General features: G+C 47.1%; 1 protein-coding gene across 1 annotated transcript in view; it reads right to left on the minus strand.

Moving 5' to 3' along the window:
- The window catches only part of sptbn5 (spectrin, beta, non-erythrocytic 5), a 154430-nt gene that overhangs the window by 111783 nt on the left and 21252 nt on the right, over nt 1-21395 (minus strand). Inside the window, 2 exon segments of the mRNA XM_072436122.1 lie at nt 6672-6825; nt 9906-9988. Coding sequence (XP_072292223.1) covers nt 6672-6825; nt 9906-9988 — 237 coding nt within the window.

Raw genomic sequence — 21395 nt, forward strand, 5'->3', positions numbered from 1 at the left:
TAGTGTGTGTTGTGTGTATAGTGTGTGTGTATAGTGTGTGTTGTGTGTATAGTGTGTGTGTTGTGTGTATAGTGTGTGTTGTGTGTATAGTGTGTGTTGTGTGTATAGTGTGTATAGTGTGTGTGTTGTGTGTGTGTGTTGTGTGTATAGTGTGTGTTGTGTGTATAGTGTGTGTTGTGTGTATAGTGTGTGTTGTGTGTATAGTGTGTGTGTTGTGTGTATAGTGTGTGTTGTGTGTATAGTGTGTGTATAGTGTGTGTGTGTATAGTGTGTATAGTGTGTATAGTGTGTTGTGTGTGTGTTTGTGTGTGTGTTGTGTGTATAGTGTGTGTTGTGTGTATAGTGTGTGTTGTGTGTATAGTGTGTGTTGTGTGTATAGTGTGTGTATAGTGTGTGTTGTGTGTATAGTGTGTGTATAGTGTGTGTGTATAGTGTGTATAGTGTGTATAGTGTGTGTTGTGTGTATAGTGTGTGTATAGTGTGTGTGTATAGTGTGTATAGTGTGTATAGTGTGTGTTGTGTGTGTAGTGTGTGTATAGTGTGTGTATAGTGTGTATAGTGTGTGTATAGTGTGTGTATAGTGTGTGTTGTGTGTATAGTGTGTTGTGTGTATAGTGTGTGTATAGTGTGTATAGTGTGTGTTGTGTGTGTGTGTGTATAGTGTGTGTATAGTGTGTGTGTGTGTGTGTGTGTGTATAGTGTGTATAGTGTGTGTGTGTGTGTATAGTGTGTATAGTGTGTGTTGTGTGTATAGTATGTGTATAGTGTGTGTATAGTGTGTATAGTGTGTATAGTGTGTGTTGTGTGTGTAGTGTGTGTATAGTGTGTGTATAGTGTGTATAGTGTGTGTATAGTGTGTGTTGTGTGTATAGTGTGTGTATAGTGTGTTGTGTGTATAGTGTGTGTATAGTGTGTATAGTGTGTATAGTGTGTATAGTGTGTGTGTATAGTGTGTATAGTGTGTGTTGTGTGTATAGTGTGTGTTTTGTGTGTGTATAGTGTGTGTATAGTGTGTGTGTATAGTGTGTGTGTTGTGTGTATAGTGTGTGTGTTGTGTGTATAGTGTGTATAGTGTGTATAGTGTGTGTTGTGTGTATAGTGTGTATAGTGTGTGTATAGTGTGTGTGTGTTGTGTGTATAGTGTGTTTTGTGTGTATAGTGTGTGTTGTGTGTGTATAGTGTGTGTTGTGTGTATAGTGTGTGTATAGTGTGTGTATAGTGTGTGTATAGTGTGTATAGTGTGTATAGTGTGTGTTGTGTGTGTATAGTGTGTGTTGTGTGTATAGTGTGTGTATAGTGTGTGTATAGTGTGTATAGTGTGTGTATAGTTTGTGTATAGTGTGTGTTGTGTGTATAGTGTGTGTATAGTGTGTATAGTGTGTGTTGTGTGTATAGTGTGTGTATAGTGTGTATAGTGTGTATAGTGTGTGTGTGTTTTGTGTGTATAGTGTGTGTGTGTGTATAGTGTGTGTATAGTGTGTGTATAGTGTGTGTTGTGTGTGTATAGTGTGTGTTGTGTGTGTATAGTGTGTATAGTGTGTGTTGTATGTATAGTGTGTGTGTGTTGTGTGTATAGTGTGTGTGTGTTGTGTGTGTATAGTGTGTATAGTGTGTGTGTGTGTGTTGTGTGTATAGTGTGTGTGTGTGTGTGTGTGTGTGTGTGTATAGTGTGTATAGTGTGTGTTGTGTGTATAGTGTGTATAGTGTGTGTCGTGTGTGTTGTGTGTATAGTGTGTGTGTTGTGTGTGTATAATGTGTGTTGTGTGTGTTTAGTGTGTATAGTGTGTATAGTGTGTGTTGTATGTATAGTGTGTGTGTGTTGTGTGTATAGTGTGTGTGTGTTGTGTGTGTATAGTGTGTATAGTGTGTGTGTGTGTGTGTTGTGTGTATAGTGTGTGTGTTGTGTGTGTATAGTGTGTATAGTGTGTATAGTGTGTGTTGTATGTATAGTGTGTGTGTGTTGTGTGTATAGTGTGTGTGTGTTGTGTGTGTATAGTGTGTATAGTGTGTGTGTGTGTGTGTTGTGTGTATAGTGTGTGTGTGTGTGTGTATAGTGTGTATAGTGTGTGTTGTGTGTATAGTGTGTATAGTGTGTGTCGTGTGTGTTGTGTGTATAGTGTGAGTGTTGTGTGTGTATAATGTGTATAGTGTGTATAGTGTGTGTGTTGTGTGTGTTGTGTGTGTATAGTGTGTATAGTGTGTATAGTGTGTGTTGTGTGTATAGTGTGTATTGTGTGTATAGTGTGTGTTGTGTGTGTAGTGTGTGTATAGTGTGTATAGTGTGTTGTGTGTATAGTGTGTGTTGTGTGTATAGTGTGTGTTGTGTGTATAGTGTGTGTGTATAGTGTGTGTTGTGTGTATAGTGTGTGTGTTGTGTGTATAGTGTGTGTTGTGTGTATAGTGTGTGTTGTGTGTATAGTGTGTGTATAGTGTGTGTTGTGTGTATAGTGTGTGTATAGTGTGTGTATAGTGTGTGTTGTGTGTATAGTGTGTGTATAGTGTGTGTGTATAGTGTGTATAGTGTGTATAGTGTGTATAGTGTGTGTTGTGTGTGTAGTGTGTGTATAGTGTGTGTATAGTGTGTATAGTGTGTGTATAGTGTGTGTATAGTGTGTGTTGTGTGTATAGTGTGTTGTGTGTATAGTGTGTGTATAGTGTGTATAGTGTGTATAGTGTGTGTATAGTGTGTATAGTGTGTGTATAGTGTGTGTATAGTGTGTGTTGTGTGTATAGTGTGTTGTGTGTATAGTGTGTGTATAGTGTGTATAGTGTGTATAGTGTGTGTTTTGTGTGTGTATAGTGTGTGTATAGTGTGTGTGTATAGTGTGTGTGTTGTGTGTATAGTGTGTGTGTTGTGTGTATAGTGTGTATAGTGTGTATAGTGTGTGTTGTGTGTATAGTGTGTATAGTGTGTGTATAGTGTGTGTGTGTTGTGTGTATAGTGTGTTTTGTATGTAGAGTGTGTGTTGTGTGTATAGTGTGTGTTGTGTGTGTATAGTGTGTTTTGTATGTAGAGTGTGTGTTGTGTGTATAGTGTGTGTGTTGTGTGTATAGTGTGTGTTGTGTGTATAGTGTGTGTGTGTTGTGTGTATAGTGTGTTTTGTATGTAGAGTGTGTGTTGTGTGTATAGTGTGTGTTGTGTGTGTATAGTGTGTTTTGTATGTAGAGTGTGTGTTGTGTGTATAGTGTGTGTTGTGTGTATAGTGTGTGTTGTGTGTGTGTGTGTGTTGTGTGCATAGTGTGTGTATAGTGTGTATAGTGTGTGTTGTGTGTATAGTGTGTGTATAGTGTGTATAGTGTGTATAGTGTGTGTTGTGTGTATAGTGTGTGTATAGTGTGTGTATAGTGTGTATAGTGTGTGTATAGTGTGTGTATAGTGTGTGTGTGTGTTGTGTGTATAGTGTGTGTTGTGTGTATAGTGTGTGTTGTGTGTATAGTGTGTGTATAGTGTGTGTATAGTGTGTATAGTGTGTATAGTGTGTGTGTTGTGTGTGTGTGTGTGTGTGTTGTGTGTATAGTGTGTGTATAGTGTGTATAGTGTGTGTTGTGTGTATAGTGTGTGTATAGTGTGTGTATAGTGTGTATAGTGTGTGTATAGTGTGTGTATAGTGTGTATAGTGTGTATAGTGTGTATAGTGTGTGTATAGTGTGTGTATAGTGTGTATAGTGTGTGTTGTGTGTATAGTGTGTGTGTTGTGTGTGTATAGTGTGTGTATAGTGTGTGTGTATAGTGTGTGTGTTGTGTGTGTATAGTGTGTGTGTGTGTGTATAGTGTGTGTGTGTGTGTGTGTGTTGTGTGTATAGTGTGTGTATAGTGTGTATAGTGTGTATTGTGTGTATAGTGTGTGTGTTGTGTGTATAGTGTGTGTATAGTGTGTATAGTGTGTGTATAGTGTGTGTATAGTGTGTGTATAGTGTGTGTGTGTGTGTTGTGTGTATAGTGTGTGTATAGTGTGTATAGTGTGTGTATAGTGTGTGTGTATAGTGTGTGTGTGTGTGTTGTGTGTATAGTGTGTGTATAGTGTGTATAGTGTGTGTATAGTGTGTGTGTATAGTGTGTGTGTGTGTGTGTGTGTGTTGTGTGTATAGTGTGTGTATAGTGTGTATAGTGTGTGTTGTGTGTGTGTTGTGTGTGTATAGTGTGTATAGTGTGTATAGTGTGTGTATAGTGTGTGTTGTGTGTGTGTTGTGTGTGTATAGTGTGTATAGTGTGTATAGTGTGTGTATAGTGCGTGTATAGTGTGTGTATAGTGTGTGTGTGTGTGTGTGTGTGTGTATAGTGTGTGTATAGTGTGTGTTGTGTGTGTGTTGTGTGTGTATAGTGTGTATAGTGTGTATAGTGTGTGTATAGTGTGTATAGTGTGTGTATAGTGTGTGTATAGTGTGTGTATAGTGTGTGTTGTGTGTGTGTGTTGTGTGTGTATAGTGTGTGTGTGTGTTGTGTGTATAGTGTGTGTATAGTGTGTATAGTGTGTGTATAGTGTGTGTTGTGTGTGTTGTGTGTATAGTGTGTGTTGTGTGTATAGTGTGTGTTGTGTGTATAGTGTGTGTTGTGTGTATAGTGTGTATAGTGTGTGTGTTGTGTGTAGTGTGTGTATAGTGTGTGTGTTGTGTGTATAGTGTGTGTATAGTGTGTGTATAGTGTGTATAGTGTGTGTATAGTGTGTGTATAGTGTGTATAGTGTGTATAGTGTGTGTGTTGTGTGTATAGTGTGTGTATAGTGTGTATAGTGTGTATAGTGTGTGTATAGTGTGTGTATAGTGTGTGTTGTGTGTGTGTTGTGTGTGTAGCTTTTTCTACTATGTATAGTGTGTGTGTGTGTTGTGTGTATAGTGTGTGTATAGTGTGTGTTGTGTGTGTTGTGTGTATAGTGTGTGTTGTGTGTATAGTGTGTGTTGTGTGTATAGTGTGTATAGTGTGTGTGTTGTGTGTAGTGTGTGTATAGTGTGTGTGTTGTGTGTATAGTGTGTGTATAGTGTGTATAGTGTGTGTATAGTGTCTGTTGTGTGTATAGTGTGTGTTGTGTGTGTATAGTGTGTGTGTGTGTGTGTGTGTTGTGTGTATAGTGTGTGTATAGTGTGTATAGTGTGTATTGTGTGTATAGTGTGTGTATAGTGTGTATAGTGTGTGTGTTGTGTGTATAGTGTGTGTATAGTGTGTATAGTGTGTATAGTGTGTGTATAGTGTGTGTTGTGTGTGTGTTGTGTGTGTATAGTGTGTATAGTGTGTGTGTGTGTGTATAGTGTGTGTTGTGTGTGTGTTGTGTGTGTATAGTGTGTGTGTGTGTGTGTGTGTATAGTGTGTGTATAGTGTGTATAGTGTGTGTATAGTGTGTGTTGTGTGTATAGTGTGTGTTGTGTGTATAGTGTGTGTTGTGTGTATAGTGTGTGTTGTGTGTATAGTTTGTGTTGTGTGTATAGTGTGTGTTGTGTGTATAGTGTGTGTTGTGTGTATAGTGTGTGTTGTGTGTATAGTGTGTGTTGTGTGTATAGTGTGTGTGTTGTGTGTAGTGTGTGTATAGTGTGTGTAGTGTGTGTATAGTGTGTGTATAGTGTGTGTATAGTGTGTATAGTGTGTATAGTGTGTGTGTTGTGTGTATAGTGTGTGTATAGTGTGTATAGTGTGTGTGTTGTGTGTATAGTGTGTGTGTGTGTGTGTGTATAGTGTGTATAGTGTGTGTGTTGTGTGTGTAGTGTGTATAGTGTGTGTGTTGTGTGTGTATAGTGTGTATAGTGTGTGTGTGTGTGTGTGTGTGTATAGTGTGTATAGTGTGTGTGTTGTGTGTGTATAGTGTGTATAGTGTGTGTGTTGTGTGTGTATAGTGTGTATAGTGTGTGTGTTGTGTGTGTATAGTGTGTGTGTGTGTGTGTGTGTAGTGTGTGTATAGTGTGTGTGTGTAGTGTGTATAGTGTGTGTGTTGTGTGTGTATAGTGTGTATAGTGTGTGTGTGTATAGTGTGTGTATAGTGTGTGTGTTGTGTGTGTATAGTGTGTATAGTGTGTATAGTGTGTGTGTGTGTGTATAGTGTGTATAGTGTGTGTGTTGTGTGTATAGTGTGTGTTGTGTGTATAGTGTGTGTTGTGTGTATAGTGTGTGTTGTGTGTATAGTGTGTGTTGTGTGTATAGTTTGTGTTGTGTGTATAGTGTGTGTTGTGTGTATAGTGTGTATAGTGTGTGTGTTGTGTGTGTATAGTGTGTGTTGTGTGTGTGTTGTGTGTGTATAGTGTGTGTGTGTGTGTGTGTGTGTATAGTGTGTGTATAGTGTGTATAGTGTGTGTGTTGTGTGTGTATAGTGTGTGTATAGTGTGTGTATAGTGTGTATAGTGTGTGTATAGTGTGTGTTGTGTGTATAGTGTGTATAGTGTGTGTGTATAGTGTGTATAGTGTGTGTGTTGTGTGTCTTGTGTGTGTATAGTGTGTGTGTTGTGTGTGTATAGTGTGTATAGTGTGTGTGTTGTGTGTGTATAGTGTGTATAGTGTGTGTGTTGTGTGTGTATAGTGTGTATAGTGTGTGTGTTGTGTGTGTATAGTGTGTATAGTGTGTATAGTGTGTGTATAGTGTGTATAGTGTGTATAGTGTGTATAGTGTGTGTGTATAGTGTGTATAGTGTGTGTGTTGTGTGTGTTGTGTGTGTATAGTGTGTGTGTTGTGTGTGTATAGTGTGTGTACCTTGTGCTTCTGCAGAGCTTGTTGGATCTGGCTCACTTCTCGTCCCAGTCGTGTCGTCTTTAGTTTGATCAAACGCTCGAACATCCACTGCTCCAACTCATCACAGTCTCTGAGGAACTCACAGAGACACAACTGAGACTGCAGCTGCCTCCGCCTACACAACACACACAACACACACATGAGACACACACATGAGACACAGAGACACAACTGAGACTGCAGCTGCCTCCGCCTACACAACACACACAACACACACATGAGACACACACATGAGACACAGAGACACAACTGAGACTGCAGCTGCCTCCGCCTACACAACACACACAACACACACATGAGACACACACATGAGACACAGAGACACAACTGAGACTGCAGCTGCCTCCGCCTACACAACACACACAACACACACATGAGACACACACATGAGACACAGAGACACAACTGAGACTGCAGCTGCCTCCGCCTACACAACACACACAACACACACATGAGACACACACATGAGACACACACAACACACACACATGAGACACACACATGAGACACACACAACACACACACATGAGACACACACATGAGACACACACAACACATACATGAGACACACACATGAGACACACACATGAGACACACACAACACACACATGAGACACACACATGAGACACACACAACACACACATGAGACACACACATGAGACACACACAACACACACATGAGACACACACATGAGACACACACAACACACACATGAGACACACACATGAGACACACACAACACCACACATGAGACACACACATGAGACACACACATGAGACACACACATGAGACACACACAACACACACGCATGAGACACACACATGAGACACACACATGAGACACACACATGAGACACACACAACACACACATGAGACACACACATGAGACACACACATGAGACACACACAACACACACACATGAGACACACATGAGACACACACACATGAGACACACACATGAGACACACACATGAGACACACACATGAGACACACACATGAGACACACACAACACACACACATGAGACACACATGAGACACACACACATGAGACACACACATGAGACACACACAACACACACACAGCTCCTCCTCATTGGCACCAAATCCACTCTCAATAAAACTGGTCCCTTTTTACTCACCCTCACCTCCTCTTCTTCCCCCTGTTACATCCACATCTTTTTCTCTCTACTTCTTCTGTCTTGTTCATTTTATCTGTTCATTAATGTGTTCTGTACGTGTTGTCCCCCCTGTCTGTAAATACACCCCCTTTTTTATTATGGTCAGCGTCTTTGGGTCACTGAAAAGTGCTATATAAATAAAAGTCATTATTAGGCCCGAGCGCCACAAGCTGTGCGAAGCGCTCGCCCACTTCCAAACACTCACTAACGCACTCCTTCACTCATGCACGCCCCGTGCAGACTAATTAGTAGTAGGAAAATGGAACATTACCGTTGTAAACGGGCGAAGCCCGTGCAAAAGTGCGCACTAAACGAGCACTTTACATTGGGATGACGTCATCCCCATATAAAGCACTCGTTTGCTCTAAGTGTCTCACGAACACGTTCCATCTCTTGCATGTTCCGTTCATATAAACGTGATGCAAAAATGTAACATTATTACTGTTTAGAGGGCCAAAAACACAAAGTGGGCGGAGCCCACTCAAAATTAAGGAAAGTACCCGTCAGTGACCAGGGACCCACACCATGAGGTAGGAAATGTATAGTTTATGATATTTGAAAAATGGGAAACATTGTTTTCACATCGGAATATTATTCTTTCTTCTTCTTCTTCTCGGGACACGCCCCTATTTTTCACCCAGTGACATTGAGGAAAAGTCACAAAATGTTCACACCTCTAAAAATCGTGCCTCTACATTTTGGCTATTTCCCTTTTCTATAATAAAATAATGTGCTCGTCAGCGCCCCCAAATGTACCAAAAATGCATTGAGAGATGGGAAATGACCCAAAAAAAATCTGATCGTAGAATCATGAAATTTGGCGCAGAGGTAGATGGTGACAAGAGAAGTAAAAAATATTATTACGACAACGCCGTCCGCCCAACCAAATGTCGGCCATATTGCTTCAAAAATGGCTAAGCATGACTCGGGAGTTTTTCCAAATGTTGTACTTTTACAAACCCTAAAAAGCTGAAATTTGGTGAAAATGCTACTGAGGAGTGGGACATCAAAAGTTGTTAAATTACATTGATACCTCTCACGGTCTCTGTGCGGCGAAGCCACAAACTGTAGCAAGAATTTCAGAAATCTCCCAAATTTTACATTTCTGCCGTTTGCACAGATAAAGTCCAAATTGCGTCAAATTAGAATCAGTTGTTAAACTCTTTGCCCTAAACCTACTTGAAGTGAAATAAATTAATTTGGAGCCACAGCGCCCCCTACAGATTTTATATGGAGGTTAAATGTTTAGTTTTGCGAAATTATATGAAATTTGACACAAAACTCAATTTTAGAATCCCCATTAAAAAAGTCAATGACCCATGTCATAATTGTTATGTCGTTGCCGTAGCGATGACCAAAACCTTCCATGTTATTCCAATGGGGAAATCACCAGAACATGTTTACACTTTAGACTTTCACAAACTCCTCCCCCTCAGAGCGTTAGACATATTAACCTGAAATGTGGTGAGACTCATCTTCAGGACCATCAAAAGTTATCCACATTTTTATTCTAAGAGTCACGGTGTCTGTGCGGCAAAGCCGCACATTTTGCCAAGAATTCAAAATAAAATACCTTTTTGATGTAAAATAAAGGGGAGAAGATGTGACAGCGTCACAGATTCAGCAGTAGATGTACTAAAAGGACAATTGGGGCGCGTTAGCCACGCCCCCTCCTCTTGCGGCGGCGTGGCGAGGGCCGATCATTGCCGCTTGCGGCTATATTTATTATTATTATTATAACACTCTGAGGTGTGTCTTTAGAGCTTTATAACACTCTGAGGTGTGTCTTTAGAGCTTTATAACACTCTGAGGTGTGTCTTTAGAGCTGTCTTTAGTTTTTCTTGCACAACAAAATGAAACAAAGGGAGAAAGCTTTTTCTCTCTTTGTTTCATTTTTGCAGAGGCGATGGCTATAATGTGTCCTCTCAAAACTGCTTTAGAAGCGTCCCAGTGGACGTCCCCTGATGTGGTCAGCAGAGAACAGGAGACATAAACACGGTGAGTCCAAACCTGCTGTTGCTAAGCGACACCAGAGACTTGTACTGAGCGTCCAGAGCTCTGAGTCTGCTCTGGACCTGCTGACCGTCTGTGACCTGAGGACGAGACGAGAGGACGTTAGGTCCTTAAGTGTTGTGTCCTCTAGTGTCGTGTTGCGCCCTCTTGTGTTGCGTCCCCTAGTGTGGTGTTGCGTCTTTTGTCGTGTTGCGTCCTCCTGTGTTGCGTCCTCTAGTGTGGTGTTGCGTCCTCTAGTGTGGTGTTGCGTCCTCTAGTGTGGTGTTGCGTCTTCTAGTGTTGCGTCCTCTAGTGTGGTGTTGCGTCCTCTAGTGTGGTGTTGCGTCTTCTAGTGTTGCGTCCTCTAGTGTTGTGTTGCGTCCTCTAGTGTGGTGTTGCGTCCTCTAGTGTGGTGTTGCGTCTTCTAGTGTTGCGTCTTCTTGTGTTGCGTCCTCTAGTGTGGTGTTGCGTCCTCTAGTGTGGTGTTGCGTCCTCGAGTGTGGTGTTGCGTCCTCTAGTGTGGTGTTGCGTCCTCTAGTGTGGTGTTGCGTCCTCTTGTGTGGTGTTGCGTCCTCTAGTGTGGTGTTGCGTCCTCTAGTGTGGTGTTGCGTCCTCTAGTGTGGTGTTGCGTCCTCTTGTGTTGCGTCCCCTAGTGTGGTGTTGCGTCTTTTGTCGTGTTGCCTCCTCCTGTGTTGCGTCCTCTAGTGTGGTGTTGCGTCCTCTAGTGTGGTGTTGCGTCCTCTAGTTTGGTGTTGCGTCCTCTAGTGTGGTGTTGCGTCCTCTTGTGTTGCGTCCCCTAGTGGGCTGTTGCGTCTTTTGTTGTGTTGCGTCCTCTAGTGTTGCGTCCTCTAGTGTTGCGTCCTCTAGTGTCGTGTTGCGTCCTCTAGTGTTGCGTCCTCTAGTGTCGTGTTGTGTCCTCTTGTGTTGCGTCCTCTAGTGGGCTGTTGCGTCTTTTGTTGTGTTGCGTCCTCTAGTGTGGTGTTGCGTCTTCTAGTGTTGCGTCCTCTAGTGTTGTGTTGCGTCCTCTAGTGTGGTGTTGCGTCCTCTAGTGTGGTGTTGCGTCCTCTTGTGTGGTGTTGCGTCCTCTAGTGTGGTGTTGCGTCCTCTAGTGTGGTGTTGCGTCCTCTAGTGTGGTGTTGCGTCCTCTAGTGTGGTGTTGCGTCCTCTAGTGTGGTGTTGCGTCCTCTAGTGTTGGGTTGCGTCCTCTTTTGTGGTGTTGCGTCCTCTAGTGTGGTGTTGCGTCCTCTAGTGTGGTGTTGCGTCCTCTAGTGTGGTGTTGCGTCCTCTAGTGTGGTGTTGCGTCCTCTAGTGTGGTGTTGCGTCCTCTAGTGTGGTGTTGCGTCCTCTATTGTGGTGTTGCGTCCTCTAGTTTGGTGTTGCGTCCTCTAGTGTGGTGTTGCGTCCTCGAGTGTGGTGTTGCGTCCTCTAGTGTTGGGTTGCGTCCTCTTGTGTGGTGTTGCGTCCTCTAGTGTGGTGTTGCGTCCTCTAGTTTTGTGTTGCGTCCTCTAGTTTGGTGTTGCATCCTCTTGTGTGGTGCTGCGTCCTCTAGTGTGGTGTTGCCTCCTCTAGTGTGGTGTTGCGTCCTCTAGTGTTGTGTTGTGTCCTCTTGTGTTGTGTCCTCTATTGTTGCGTCCTCTTTTGTTGCGTCCTCTAGTGTTGCGTCCTCTAGTGTCGTGTTGCGTCCTCTAGTGTGGTGTTGCGTCCTCTAGTGTGGTGTTGCGTCCTCTTGTGTGGTGTTGCGTCCTCTTGTGTGGTGTTGCGTCCTCTAGTGTCGTGTTGTGTCCTCTTGTGTTGCGTCCTCAAGTGGGCTGTTGCGTCTTTTGTTGTGTTGCGTCCTCTAGTGTTGCCTCCTCTTGTGTGGTGTTGCGTCTTCTAGTGTTGCGTCCTCTAGTGTTGTGTTGCGTCCTCTAGTGTCGTGTTGCGTCCTCTAGTGTGGTGTTGCGTCCTCTAGTGTCGTGTTGCGTCCTCTAGTGTGGTGTTGCGTCCTCTAGTGTCGTGTTGCGTCCTCTAGTGTGGTGTTGCGTCCTCTAGTGTCGTGTTGCGTCCTCTAGTGTGGTGTTGCGTCCTCTAGTGTCGTGTTGCGTCCTCTTGTGTGGTGTTGCGTCTTCTAGTGTTGCGTCCTCTAGTGTGGTGTTGCGCCCTCTAGTGTGGTGTTGCGTCCTCTAGTGTGGTGTTGCGTCCTCTAGTGTGGTGTTGCGTCTTCTAGTGTTGCGTCCTCTAGTGTTGTGTTGCGTCCTCTAGTGTGGTGTTGCGTCCTCTAGTGTGGTGTTGCGTCCTCTAGTTTGGTGTTGCGCCCTCTAGTGTCGTGTTGCGTCCTCTTGTGTTGCGTCCTCTAGTGTGGTGTTGCGTCCTCTAGTGTCGTGTTGCGTCCTCCTGTGTTGCGTCCTCTAGTGTTGCGTCCTCTAGTGTTGTGTTGCGTCCTCTAGTGTGGTGTTGCGTCCTCTAGTGTGGTGTTGTGTCCTCCAGTGTGGTGTTGCGTCCTCTAGTGTGGTGTTGCGTCCTCTAGTTTGGTGTTGCGCCCTCTAGTGTCGTGTTGCGTCCTCTTGTGTTGCGTCCTCTAGTGTGGTGTTGCGTCCTCTAGTGTCGTGTTGCGTCCTCCTGTGTTGCGTCCTCTAGTGTGGTGTTGCGTACTCTAGTGTGGTGTTGCGTCCTCTAGTGTGGTGTTGCGTCCTCTAGTTTTGTGTTGCGTCCTCTAGTTTGGTGCTGCATCCTCTTGTGTGGTGCTGCGTCCTCTAGTGTGTTGTTGCCTCCTCTAGTGTGGTGTTGCGTCCTCTAGTGTTGTGTTGTGTCCTCTTGTGTTGTGTCCTCTATTGTTGCGTCCTCTTTTGTTGCGTCCTCTAGTGTTGCGTCCTCTAGTGTCGTGTTGCGTCCTCTTGTGTGGTGTTGCGTCCTCTAGTGTGGTGTTGCGTCCTCTTGTGTGGTGTTGCGTCCTCTTGTGTGGTGTTGCGTCCTCTAGTGTCGTGTTGTGTCCTCTTGTGTTGCGTCCTCAAGTGGGCTGTTGCGTCTTTTGTTGTGTTGCGTCCTCTAGTGTTGCCTCCTCTTGTGTGGTGTTGCGTCTTCTAGTGTTGCGTCCTCTAGTGTTGTGTTGCGTCCTCTAGTGTCGTGTTGCGTCCTCTAGTGTGGTGTTGCGTCCTCTAGTGTCGTGTTGCGTCCTCTAGTGTGGTGTTGCGTCCTCTAGTGTCGTGTTGCGTCCTCTAGTGTGGTGTTGCGTCCTCTAGTGTCGTGTTGCGTCCTCTAGTGTGGTGTTGCGTCCTCTAGTGTCGTGTTGCGTCCTCTTGTGTGGTGTTGCGTCTTCTAGTGTTGCGTCCTCTAGTGTGGTGTTGCGTCCTCTAGTGTGGTGTTGCGCCCTCTAGTGTGGTGTTGCGTCCTCTAGTGTGGTGTTGCGTCCTCTAGTGTGGTGTTGCGTCCTCTAGTGTGGTGTTGCGTCTTCTAGTGTTGCGTCCTCTAGTGTTGTGTTGCGTCCTCTAGTGTGGTGTTGCGTCCTCTAGTGTGGTGTTGCGTCCTCTAGTTTGGTGTTGCGCCCTCTAGTGTCGTGTTGCGTCCTCTTGTGTTGCGTCCTCTAGTGTGGTGTTGCGTCCTCTAGTGTCGTGTTGCGTCCTCCTGTGTTGCGTCCTCTAGTGTTGCGTCCTCTAGTGTTGTGTTGCGTCCTCTAGTGTGGTGTTGCGTCCTCTAGTGTGGTGTTGTGTCCTCCAGTGTGGTGTTGCGTCCTCTAGTGTGGTGTTGCGTCCTCTAGTTTGGTGTTGCGCCCTCTAGTGTCGTGTTGCGTCCTCTTGTGTTGCGTCCTCTAGTGTGGTGTTGCGTCCTCTAGTGTCGTGTTGCGTCCTCCTGTGTTGCGTCCTCTAGTGTGGTGTTGCGTACTCTAGTGTGGTGTTGCGTCCTCTAGTGTGGTGTTGCGTCCTCTAGTGTGGTGTTGCGTCCTCTAGTGTGGTGTTGCGTCTTCTAGTGTTGGGTCCTCTAGTGTTGTGTTGCGTCCTCTAGTGTGGTGTTACGTCCTCTAGTGTGGTGTTGCGTCTTCTAGTGTTGCGTCTTCTAGTGTGGTGTTGCGTCCTCTTGTGTGGTGTTGCGTGCTCTAGTGTGGTGTTGCGTCCTCTTGTGTGGTGCTGCGTCCTCTAGTGTTGCGTCCTCTAGTGTGGTGTTGCGTCCTCTAATGTGGTGTTGCGTCCTCTAGTGTGGTGTTGCGTCCTCTAGTGTGGTGTTGCGTCCTCTAGTGTGGTGTTGCGTCCTCTAGTGTGGTGTTGCGTCTTCTAGTGTTGCGTCCTCTAGTGTTGTGTTGCGTCCTCTAGTGTGGTGTTGCGTCCTCTAGTGTTGGGTTGCGTCCTCTTGTGTGGTGTTGCGTCCTCTAGTGTGGTGTTGCGTCCTCTAGTTTTGTGTTGCGTCCTCTAGTTTGGTGTTGCATCCTCTTGTGTGGTGTTGCGTCCTCTAGTGTTGGGTTGCGTCCTCTTGTGTGGTGTTGCGTCCTCTAGTGTGGTGTTGCGTCCTCTAGTGTGGTGTTGCGTCCTCTACTGTGGTGTTGCGTCCTCTAGTTTGGTGTTGCGTCCTCTAGTGTTGGGTTGCGTCCTCTTGTGTGGTGTTGCGTCCTCTAGTTTTGTGTTGCGTCCTCTAGTTTGGTGTTGCGTCCTCTAGTGTTGGGTTGCGTCCTCTTGTGTGGTGTTGCGTCTTCTAGTGTTGCGTCCTCTAGTGTTGTGTTGCGTCCTCTAGTGTGGTGTTGCGTCCTCTAGTGTGGTGTTGCGTCCTCTTGTGTGGTGTTGCGTCCTCTAGTGTGGTGTTGCGTCCTCTAGTGTGGTGTTGCGTCCTCTAGTGTGGTGTTGCGTCCTCTAGTGTGGTGTTGCGTCCTCTAGTGTGGTGTTGCGTCCTCTAGTGTGGTGTTGCGTCCTCTAGTGTGGTGTTGCGTCCTCTAGTGTTGGGTTGCGTCCTCTTGTGTGGTGTTGCGTCCTCTTGTGTGGTGTTGCGTCCTCTAGTGTCGTGTTCTGTCCTCTTGTGTTGCGTCTTCTAGTGTGATGTTGCGTCTTTTGTTGTGTTGCGTCCTCTAGTGCTGCGTCCTCTAGTGTGGTGTTGCCTCCTCTAGTGTGGTGTTGCGTCCTCTAGTGTTGTGTTGTGTCCTCTTGTGTTGTGTCCTCTATTGTTGCGTCCTCTTTTGTTGCGTCCTCTAGTGTTGCGTCCTCTAGTGTCGTGTTGCGTCTTCTAGTGTTGCGTCCTCTAGTGTTGTGTTGCGTCCTCTAGTGTGGTGTTGCGTCCTCTAGTGTGGTGTTGCGTCCTCTAGTGTGGTGTTGCGTCCTCTAGTGTGGTGTTGCGTCCTCTAGTGTGGTGTTGCGTCCTCTTGTGTGGTGTTGCGTCCTCTAGTGTGGTGTTGCGTCCTCTTGTGTGGTGTTGCGTCTTCTAGTGTTGCGTCCTCTAGTGTTGTGTTGCGTCCTCTAGTGTGGTGTTGCGTCCTCTAGTGTGGTGTTGCGTCCTCTAGTGTGGTGTTGCGTCCTCTATTGTGGTGTTGCGTCCTCTAGTTTGGTGTTGCGTCCTCTAGTGTGGTGTTGCGTCCTCGAGTGTGGTGTTGCGTCCTCTAGTGTTGGGTTGCGTCCTCTTGTGTGGTGTTGCGTCCTCTAGTGTGGTGTTGCGTCCTCTAGTTTTGTGTTGCGTCCTCTAGTTTGGTGTTGCATCCTCTTGTGTGGTGCTGCGTCCTCTAGTGTGGTGTTGCCTCCTCTAGTGTGGTGTTGCGTCCTCTAGTGTTGTGTTGTGTCCTCTTGTGTTGTGTCCTCTATTGTTGCGTCCTCTTTTGTTGCGTCCTCTTTTGTTGCCTCCTCTAGTGTTGCGTCCTCTAGTGTCGTGTTGCGTCCTCTTGTGTGGTGTTGCGTCCTCTAGTGTGGTGTTGCGTCCTCTAGTTTGGTGTTGCGTCCTCTTGTGTGGTGTTGCGTCCTCTAGTGTGGTGTTGCGTCTTCTAGTGTTGCGTCCTCTAGTGTGGTGTTGCGTCCTCTTGTGTGTTGTTGCGTCCTCTAGTGTGGTGTTGCGTCCTCTAGTTTGGTGTTGCGTCCTCTAGTGTGGTGTTGCGTCCTCTAGTGTGGTGTTGCGTCCTCTTGTGTGGTGTTGCGTCCTCTAGTGTGGTGTTGCGTCCTCTTGTGTGGTGTTGCGTCTTCTAGTGTTGCGTCCTCTAGTGTTGTGTTGCGTCCTCTAGTGTGGTGTTGCGTCCTCTAGTGTGGTGTTGCGTCCTCTATTGTGGTGTTGCGTCCTCTTGTGTTGCGTCCTCTATTGTTGCGTCCTCTTTTGTTGCGTCCTCTTTTGTTGCGTCCTCTAGTGTTGCGTCCTCTAGTGTGGTGTTGCGTCCTCGAGTGTGGTGTTGCGTCCTCTAGTTTTGTGTTGCGTCCTCTAGTTTGGTGTTGCATCCTCTAGTGTTGTGTTGTGTCCTCTTGTGTTGTGTCCTCTATTGTTGCGTCCTCTTTTGTTGCGTCCTCTTTTGTTGCGTCCTCTAGTGTTGCGTCCTCTAGTGTGGTGTTGCGTCCTCTTGTGTGGTGTTGCGTCCTCTAGTGTGGTGTTGCGTCCTCTAGTTTGGTGTTGCGTCCTCTTGTGTGGTGTTGCGTCCTCTTGTGTGGTGTTGCGTCCTCTAGTGTCGTGTTGTGTCCTCTTGTGTTGCGTCCTCAAGTGGGCTGTTGCGTCTTTTGTTGTGTTGCGTCCTCTAGTGTTGCCTCCTCTTGTGTGGTGTTGCGTCTTCTAGTGTTGCGTCCTCTTGTGTGGTGTTGCGTCCTCTAGTGTCGTGTTGCGTCCTCTAGTGTGGTGTTGCGTCTTCTAGTGTTGCGTCCTCTAGTGTTGTGTTGCGTCCTCTAGTGTGGTGTTGCGTCCTCTAGTGTCGTGTTGCGTCCTCTTGTGTGGTGTTGCCTCTTCTAGTGTTGCGTCCTCTAGTGTGGTGTTGCGTCCTCTAGTGTGGTGTTGCGTCCTCTAGTGTGGTGTTGCGTCCTCTAGTGTGGTGTTGCGTCCTCTAGTGTTGTGTTGCGTCTTCTAGTGTTGCGTCCTCTAGTGTTGTGTTGCGTCCTCTAGTGTGGTGTTGCGTCCTCTAGTGTGGTGTTGCGTCCTCTAGTGTGGTGTTGCGTCCTCTAGTGTGGTGTTGCGTCCTCTAGTGTGGTGTTGCGTCCCCTAGTTTGGTGTTGCGCCCTCTAGTGTCGTGTTGCGTCCTCTTGTGTTGCGTCCTCTAGTGTGGTGTTGCGTCCTCAAGTGTCGTGTTGCGTCCTCCTGTGTTGCGTCCTCTAGTATGGTGTTGCGTACTCTAGTGTGGTGTTGCGTCCTCTAGTGTGGTGTTGCGTCCTCTAGTGTGGTGTTGCGTCCTCTAGTGTGGTGTTGCGTCTTCTAGTGTTGGGTCCTCTAGTGTTGTGTTGCGTCCTCTAGTGTGGTGTTGCGTCCTCTAGTGTGGTCTTGCGTCTTCTAGTGTTGCGTCCTCTAGTGTGGTGTTGCGTCCTCTTGTGTGGTGTTGCGTCCTCTAGTTTGGTGTTGCGTCCTCTTGTGTGGTGTTGCGTCCTCTAGTGTGGTGTTGCGTCCTCTATTGTGGTGTTGCGTCCTCTAGTTTGGTGTTGCGTCCTCTAGTGTGGTGTTGCGTCCTCTAGTGTGGTGTTGCGTCCTCTAGTGTGGTGTTGCGTCCTCTAGTGTGGTGTTGCGTCCTCTAGTGTGGTGTTGCGTCCTCTAGTGTGGTGTTGCGTCCTCTAGTTTTGTGTTGCGTCCTCTAGTTTGGTGTTGCGTCCTCTAGTGTGGTGTTGCGTCTTTTGTTGTGTTGCGTCCTCTAGTGCTGCGTCCTCTAGTGTGGTGTTGCCTCCTCTAGTGTGGTGTTGCGTCCTCTAGTGTTGTGTTGTGTCCTCTATTGTTGCGTCCTCTTTTGTTGCGTCCTCTAGTGTTGCGTCCTCTAGTGTCGTGTTGCGTCTTCTAGTGTTGCGTCCTCTAGTGTGGTGTTGCGTCCTCTAGTGTGGTGTTGCGTCCTCTTGTGTGGTGTTGCGTCCTCTAGTGTGGTGTTGCGTCCTCTAGTGTGGTGTTGCGTCCTCTAGTGTGGTGTTGCGTCCTCTAGTGTGGTGTTGCGTCCTCTTGTGTGGTGTTGCGTCCTCTAGTGTGGTGTTGCGTCCTCTTGTGTGGTGTTGCGTCTTCTAGTGTTGCGTCCTCTAGTGTTGTGTTGCGTCCTCTAGTGTGGTGTTGCGTCCTCTTGTGTGGTGTTGCGTCCTCTAGTGTGGTGTTGCGTCCTCTTGTGTGGTGTTGCGTCTTCTAGTGTTGCGTCCTCTAGTGTTGTGTTGCGTCCTCTTGTGTGGTGTTGCGTCCTCTAGTGTGGTGTTGCGTCCTCTTGTGTGGTGTTGCGTCCTCTAGTGTGGTGTTGCGTCCTCTAGTTTTGTGTTGCGTCCTCTAGTTTGGTGTTGCATCCTCTTGTGTGGTGTTGCGTCCTCTAGTGTGGTGTTGCGTCCTCTAGTTTTGTGTTGCGTCCTCTAGTGTGGTGTTGCGTCCTCTAGTGTGGTGTTGCGTCCTCTAGTGTTGTGTTGCGTCTTCTAGTGTTGCGTCCTCTAGTGTTGTGTTGCGTCCTCTAGTGTGGTGTTGCGTCCTCTAGTGTGGTGTTGCGTCCTCTAGTGTGGTGTTGCGTCCTCTAGTGTGGTGTTGCGTCCTCTAGTGTGGTGTTGCGTCCCCTAGTTTGGTGTTGCGCCCTCTAGTGTCGTGTTGCGTCCTCTTGTGTTGCGTCCTCTAGTGTGGTGTTGCGTCCTCAAGTGTCGTGTTGCGTCCTCCTGTGTTGCGTCCTCTAGTATGGTGTTGCGTACTCTAGTGTGGTGTTGCGTCCTCTAGTGTGGTGTTGCGTCCTCTAGTGTGGTGTTGCGTCCTCTAGTGTGGTGTTGCGTCTTCTAGTGTTGGGTCCTCTAGTGTTGTGTTGCGTCCTCTAGTGTGGTGTTACGTCCTCTAGTGTGGTCTTGCGTCTTCTAGTGTTGCGTCCTCTAGTGTGGTGTTGCGTCCTCTTGTGTGGTGTTGCGTCCTCTAGTTTGGTGTTGCGTCCTCTTGTGTGGTGTTGCGTCCTCTAGTGTGGTGTTGCGTCCTCTATTGTGGTGTTGCGTCCTCTAGTTTGGTGTTGCGTCCTCTAGTGTGGTGTTGCGTCCTCTAGTGTGGTGTTGCGTCCTCTAGTGTGGTGTTGCGTCCTCTAGTGTGGTGTTGCGTCCTCTAGTGTGGTGTTGCGTCCTCTAGTGTGGTGTTGCGTCCTCTAGTTTTGTGTTGCGTCCTCTAGTTTGGTGTTGCGTCCTCTAGTTTGGTGTTGCGTCTTTTGTTGTGTTGCGTCCTCTAGTGCTGCGTCCTCTAGTGTGGTGTTGCCTCCTCTAGTGTGGTGTTGCGTCCTCTAGTGTTGTGTTGTGTTCTCTTGTGTTGTGTCCTCTATTGTTGCGTCCTCTTTTGTTGCGTCCTCTAGTGTTGCGTCCTCTAGTGTCGTGTTGCGTCTTCTAGTGTTGCGTCCTCTAGTGTGGTGTTGCGTCCTCTAGTGTGGTGTTGCGTCCTCTTGTGTGGTGTTGCGTCCTCTAGTGTGGTGTTGCGTCCTCTAGTGTGGTGTTGCGTCCTCTAGTGTGGTGTTGCGTCCTCTAGTGTGGTGTTGCGTCCTCTTGTGTGGTGTTGCGTCCTCTAGTGTGGTGTTGCGTCCTCTTGTGTGGTGTTGCGTCTTCTAGTGTTGCGTCCTCTAGTGTTGTGTTGCGTCCTCTAGTGTGGTGTTGCGTCCTCTTGTGTGGTGTTGCGTCCTCTAGTGTGGTGTTGCGTCCTCTTGTGTGGTGTTGCGTCTTCTAGTGTTGCGTCCTCTAGTGTTGTGTTGCGTCCTCTTGTGTGGTGTTGCGTCCTCTAGTGTGGTGTTGCGTCCTCTTGTGTGGTGTTGCGTCCTCTAGTGTGGTGTTGCGTCCTCTAGTTTTGTGTTGCGTCCTCTAGTTTGGTGTTGCATCCTCTTGTGTGGTGTTGCGTCCTCTAGTGTGGTGTTGCGTCCTCTAGTTTTGTGTTGCGTCCTCTAGTTTGGTGTTGCATCCTCTTGTGTGGTGTTGCGTCCTCTAGTTTGGTGTTGCGTCCTCTAGTGTGGTGTTGCGTCCTCTAGTTTTGTGTTGCGTCCTCTAGTGTGGTGTTGCGTCCTCTAGTGTGGTGTTGCGTCCTCTAGTGTGGTGTTGCGTCCTCTATTGTGGTGTTGCGTCTTCTAGTTTGGTGTTGCGTCCTCTAGTGTGGTGTCCTCGAGTGTGGTGTTGCGTCCTCTAGTTTTGTGTTGCGTCCTCTAGTTTGGTGTTGCATCCTCTTGTGTGGTGTTGCGTCCTCTAGTGTCGTGTTCTGTCCTCTAGTGCTGCGTCCTCTAGTGTGGTGTTGCGTCCTCTAGTGTTGTGTTGTGTCCTCTTGTGTTGTGTCCTCTTTTGTTGCGTCCTCTAGTGTTGCGTCCTCTAGTGTCGTGTTGCGTCCTCTTGTGTGGTGTTGCGTCCTCTAGTGTGGTGTTGCGTCCTCTAGTTTGGTGTTGCGTCCTCTTTTGTGGTGTTGCGTCCTCTTGTGTGGTGTTGCGTCCTCTAGTGTCGTGTTGTGTCCTCTTGTGTTGCGTCCTCAAGTGGGCTGTTGCGTCTTTTGTTGTGTTGCGTCCTCTAGTGTTGCCTCCTCTTGTGTGGTGTTGCGTCTTCTAGTGTTGCGTCCTCTAGTGTTGTGTTGCGTCCTCTAGTGTGGTGTTGCGTCCTCTAGTGTCGTGTTGCGTCCTCTAGTGTGGTGTTGCGTCTTCTAGTGTTGCGTCCTCTAGTGTTGTGTTGCGTCCTCTAGTGTGGTGTTGCGTCCTCTAGTGTCGTGTTGCGTCCTCTTGTGTGGTGTTGCGTCTTCTAGTGTTGCGTCCTCTAGTGTGGTGTTGCGTCCTCTAGTGTGGTGTTGCGCCCTCTAGTGTGGTGTTGCGTCCTCTAGTGTGGTGTTGCGTCCTCTAGTGTGGTGTTGCGTCCTCTAGTGTGGTGTTGCGTCTTCTAGTGTTGCGTCCTCTAGTGTTGTGTTGCGTCCTCTAGTGTGGTGTTGCGTCCTCTAGTGTGGTGTTGCGTCCTCTAGTGTGGTGTTGCGTCCTCTAGTGTGGTGTTGCGTCTTCTAGTGTTGCGTCCTCTAGTGTTGTGTTGCGTCCTCTAGTGTGGTGTTGCGTCCTCTAGTGTGGTGTTGCGTCCTCTAGTGTGGTGTTGCGTCCTCTAGTGTGGTGTTGCGTCCTCTAGTTTGGTGTTGCGCCCTCTAGTGTCGTGTTGCGTCCTCTTGTGTTGCGTCCTCTAGTGTGGTGTTGCGTCCTCTAGTGTCGTGTTGCGTCCTCCTGTGTTGCGTCCTCTAGTGTGGTGTTGCGTACTCTAGTGTGGTGTTGCGTCCTCTAGTGTGGTGTTGCGTCCTCTAGTGTGGTGTTGCGTCCTCTAGTGTGGTGTTGCGTCTTCTAGTGTTGCGTCCTCTAGTGTTGTGTTGCGTCCTCTAGTGTGGTGTTGCGTCCTCTAGTGTGGTGTTGCGTCCTCTAGTGTGGTGTTGCGTCCTCTAGTGTGGTGTTGCGTCCTCTAGTGTGGTGTTGCGTCC

Source organism: Eucyclogobius newberryi, unplaced genomic scaffold (genome assembly GCF_026437365.1).
Source record: "Eucyclogobius newberryi isolate DKJ021-1_F unplaced genomic scaffold, fEucNew1.0.hap1 SCAF_70, whole genome shotgun sequence".
NCBI lineage: Eukaryota > Metazoa > Chordata > Actinopteri > Gobiiformes > Gobiidae > Eucyclogobius > Eucyclogobius newberryi.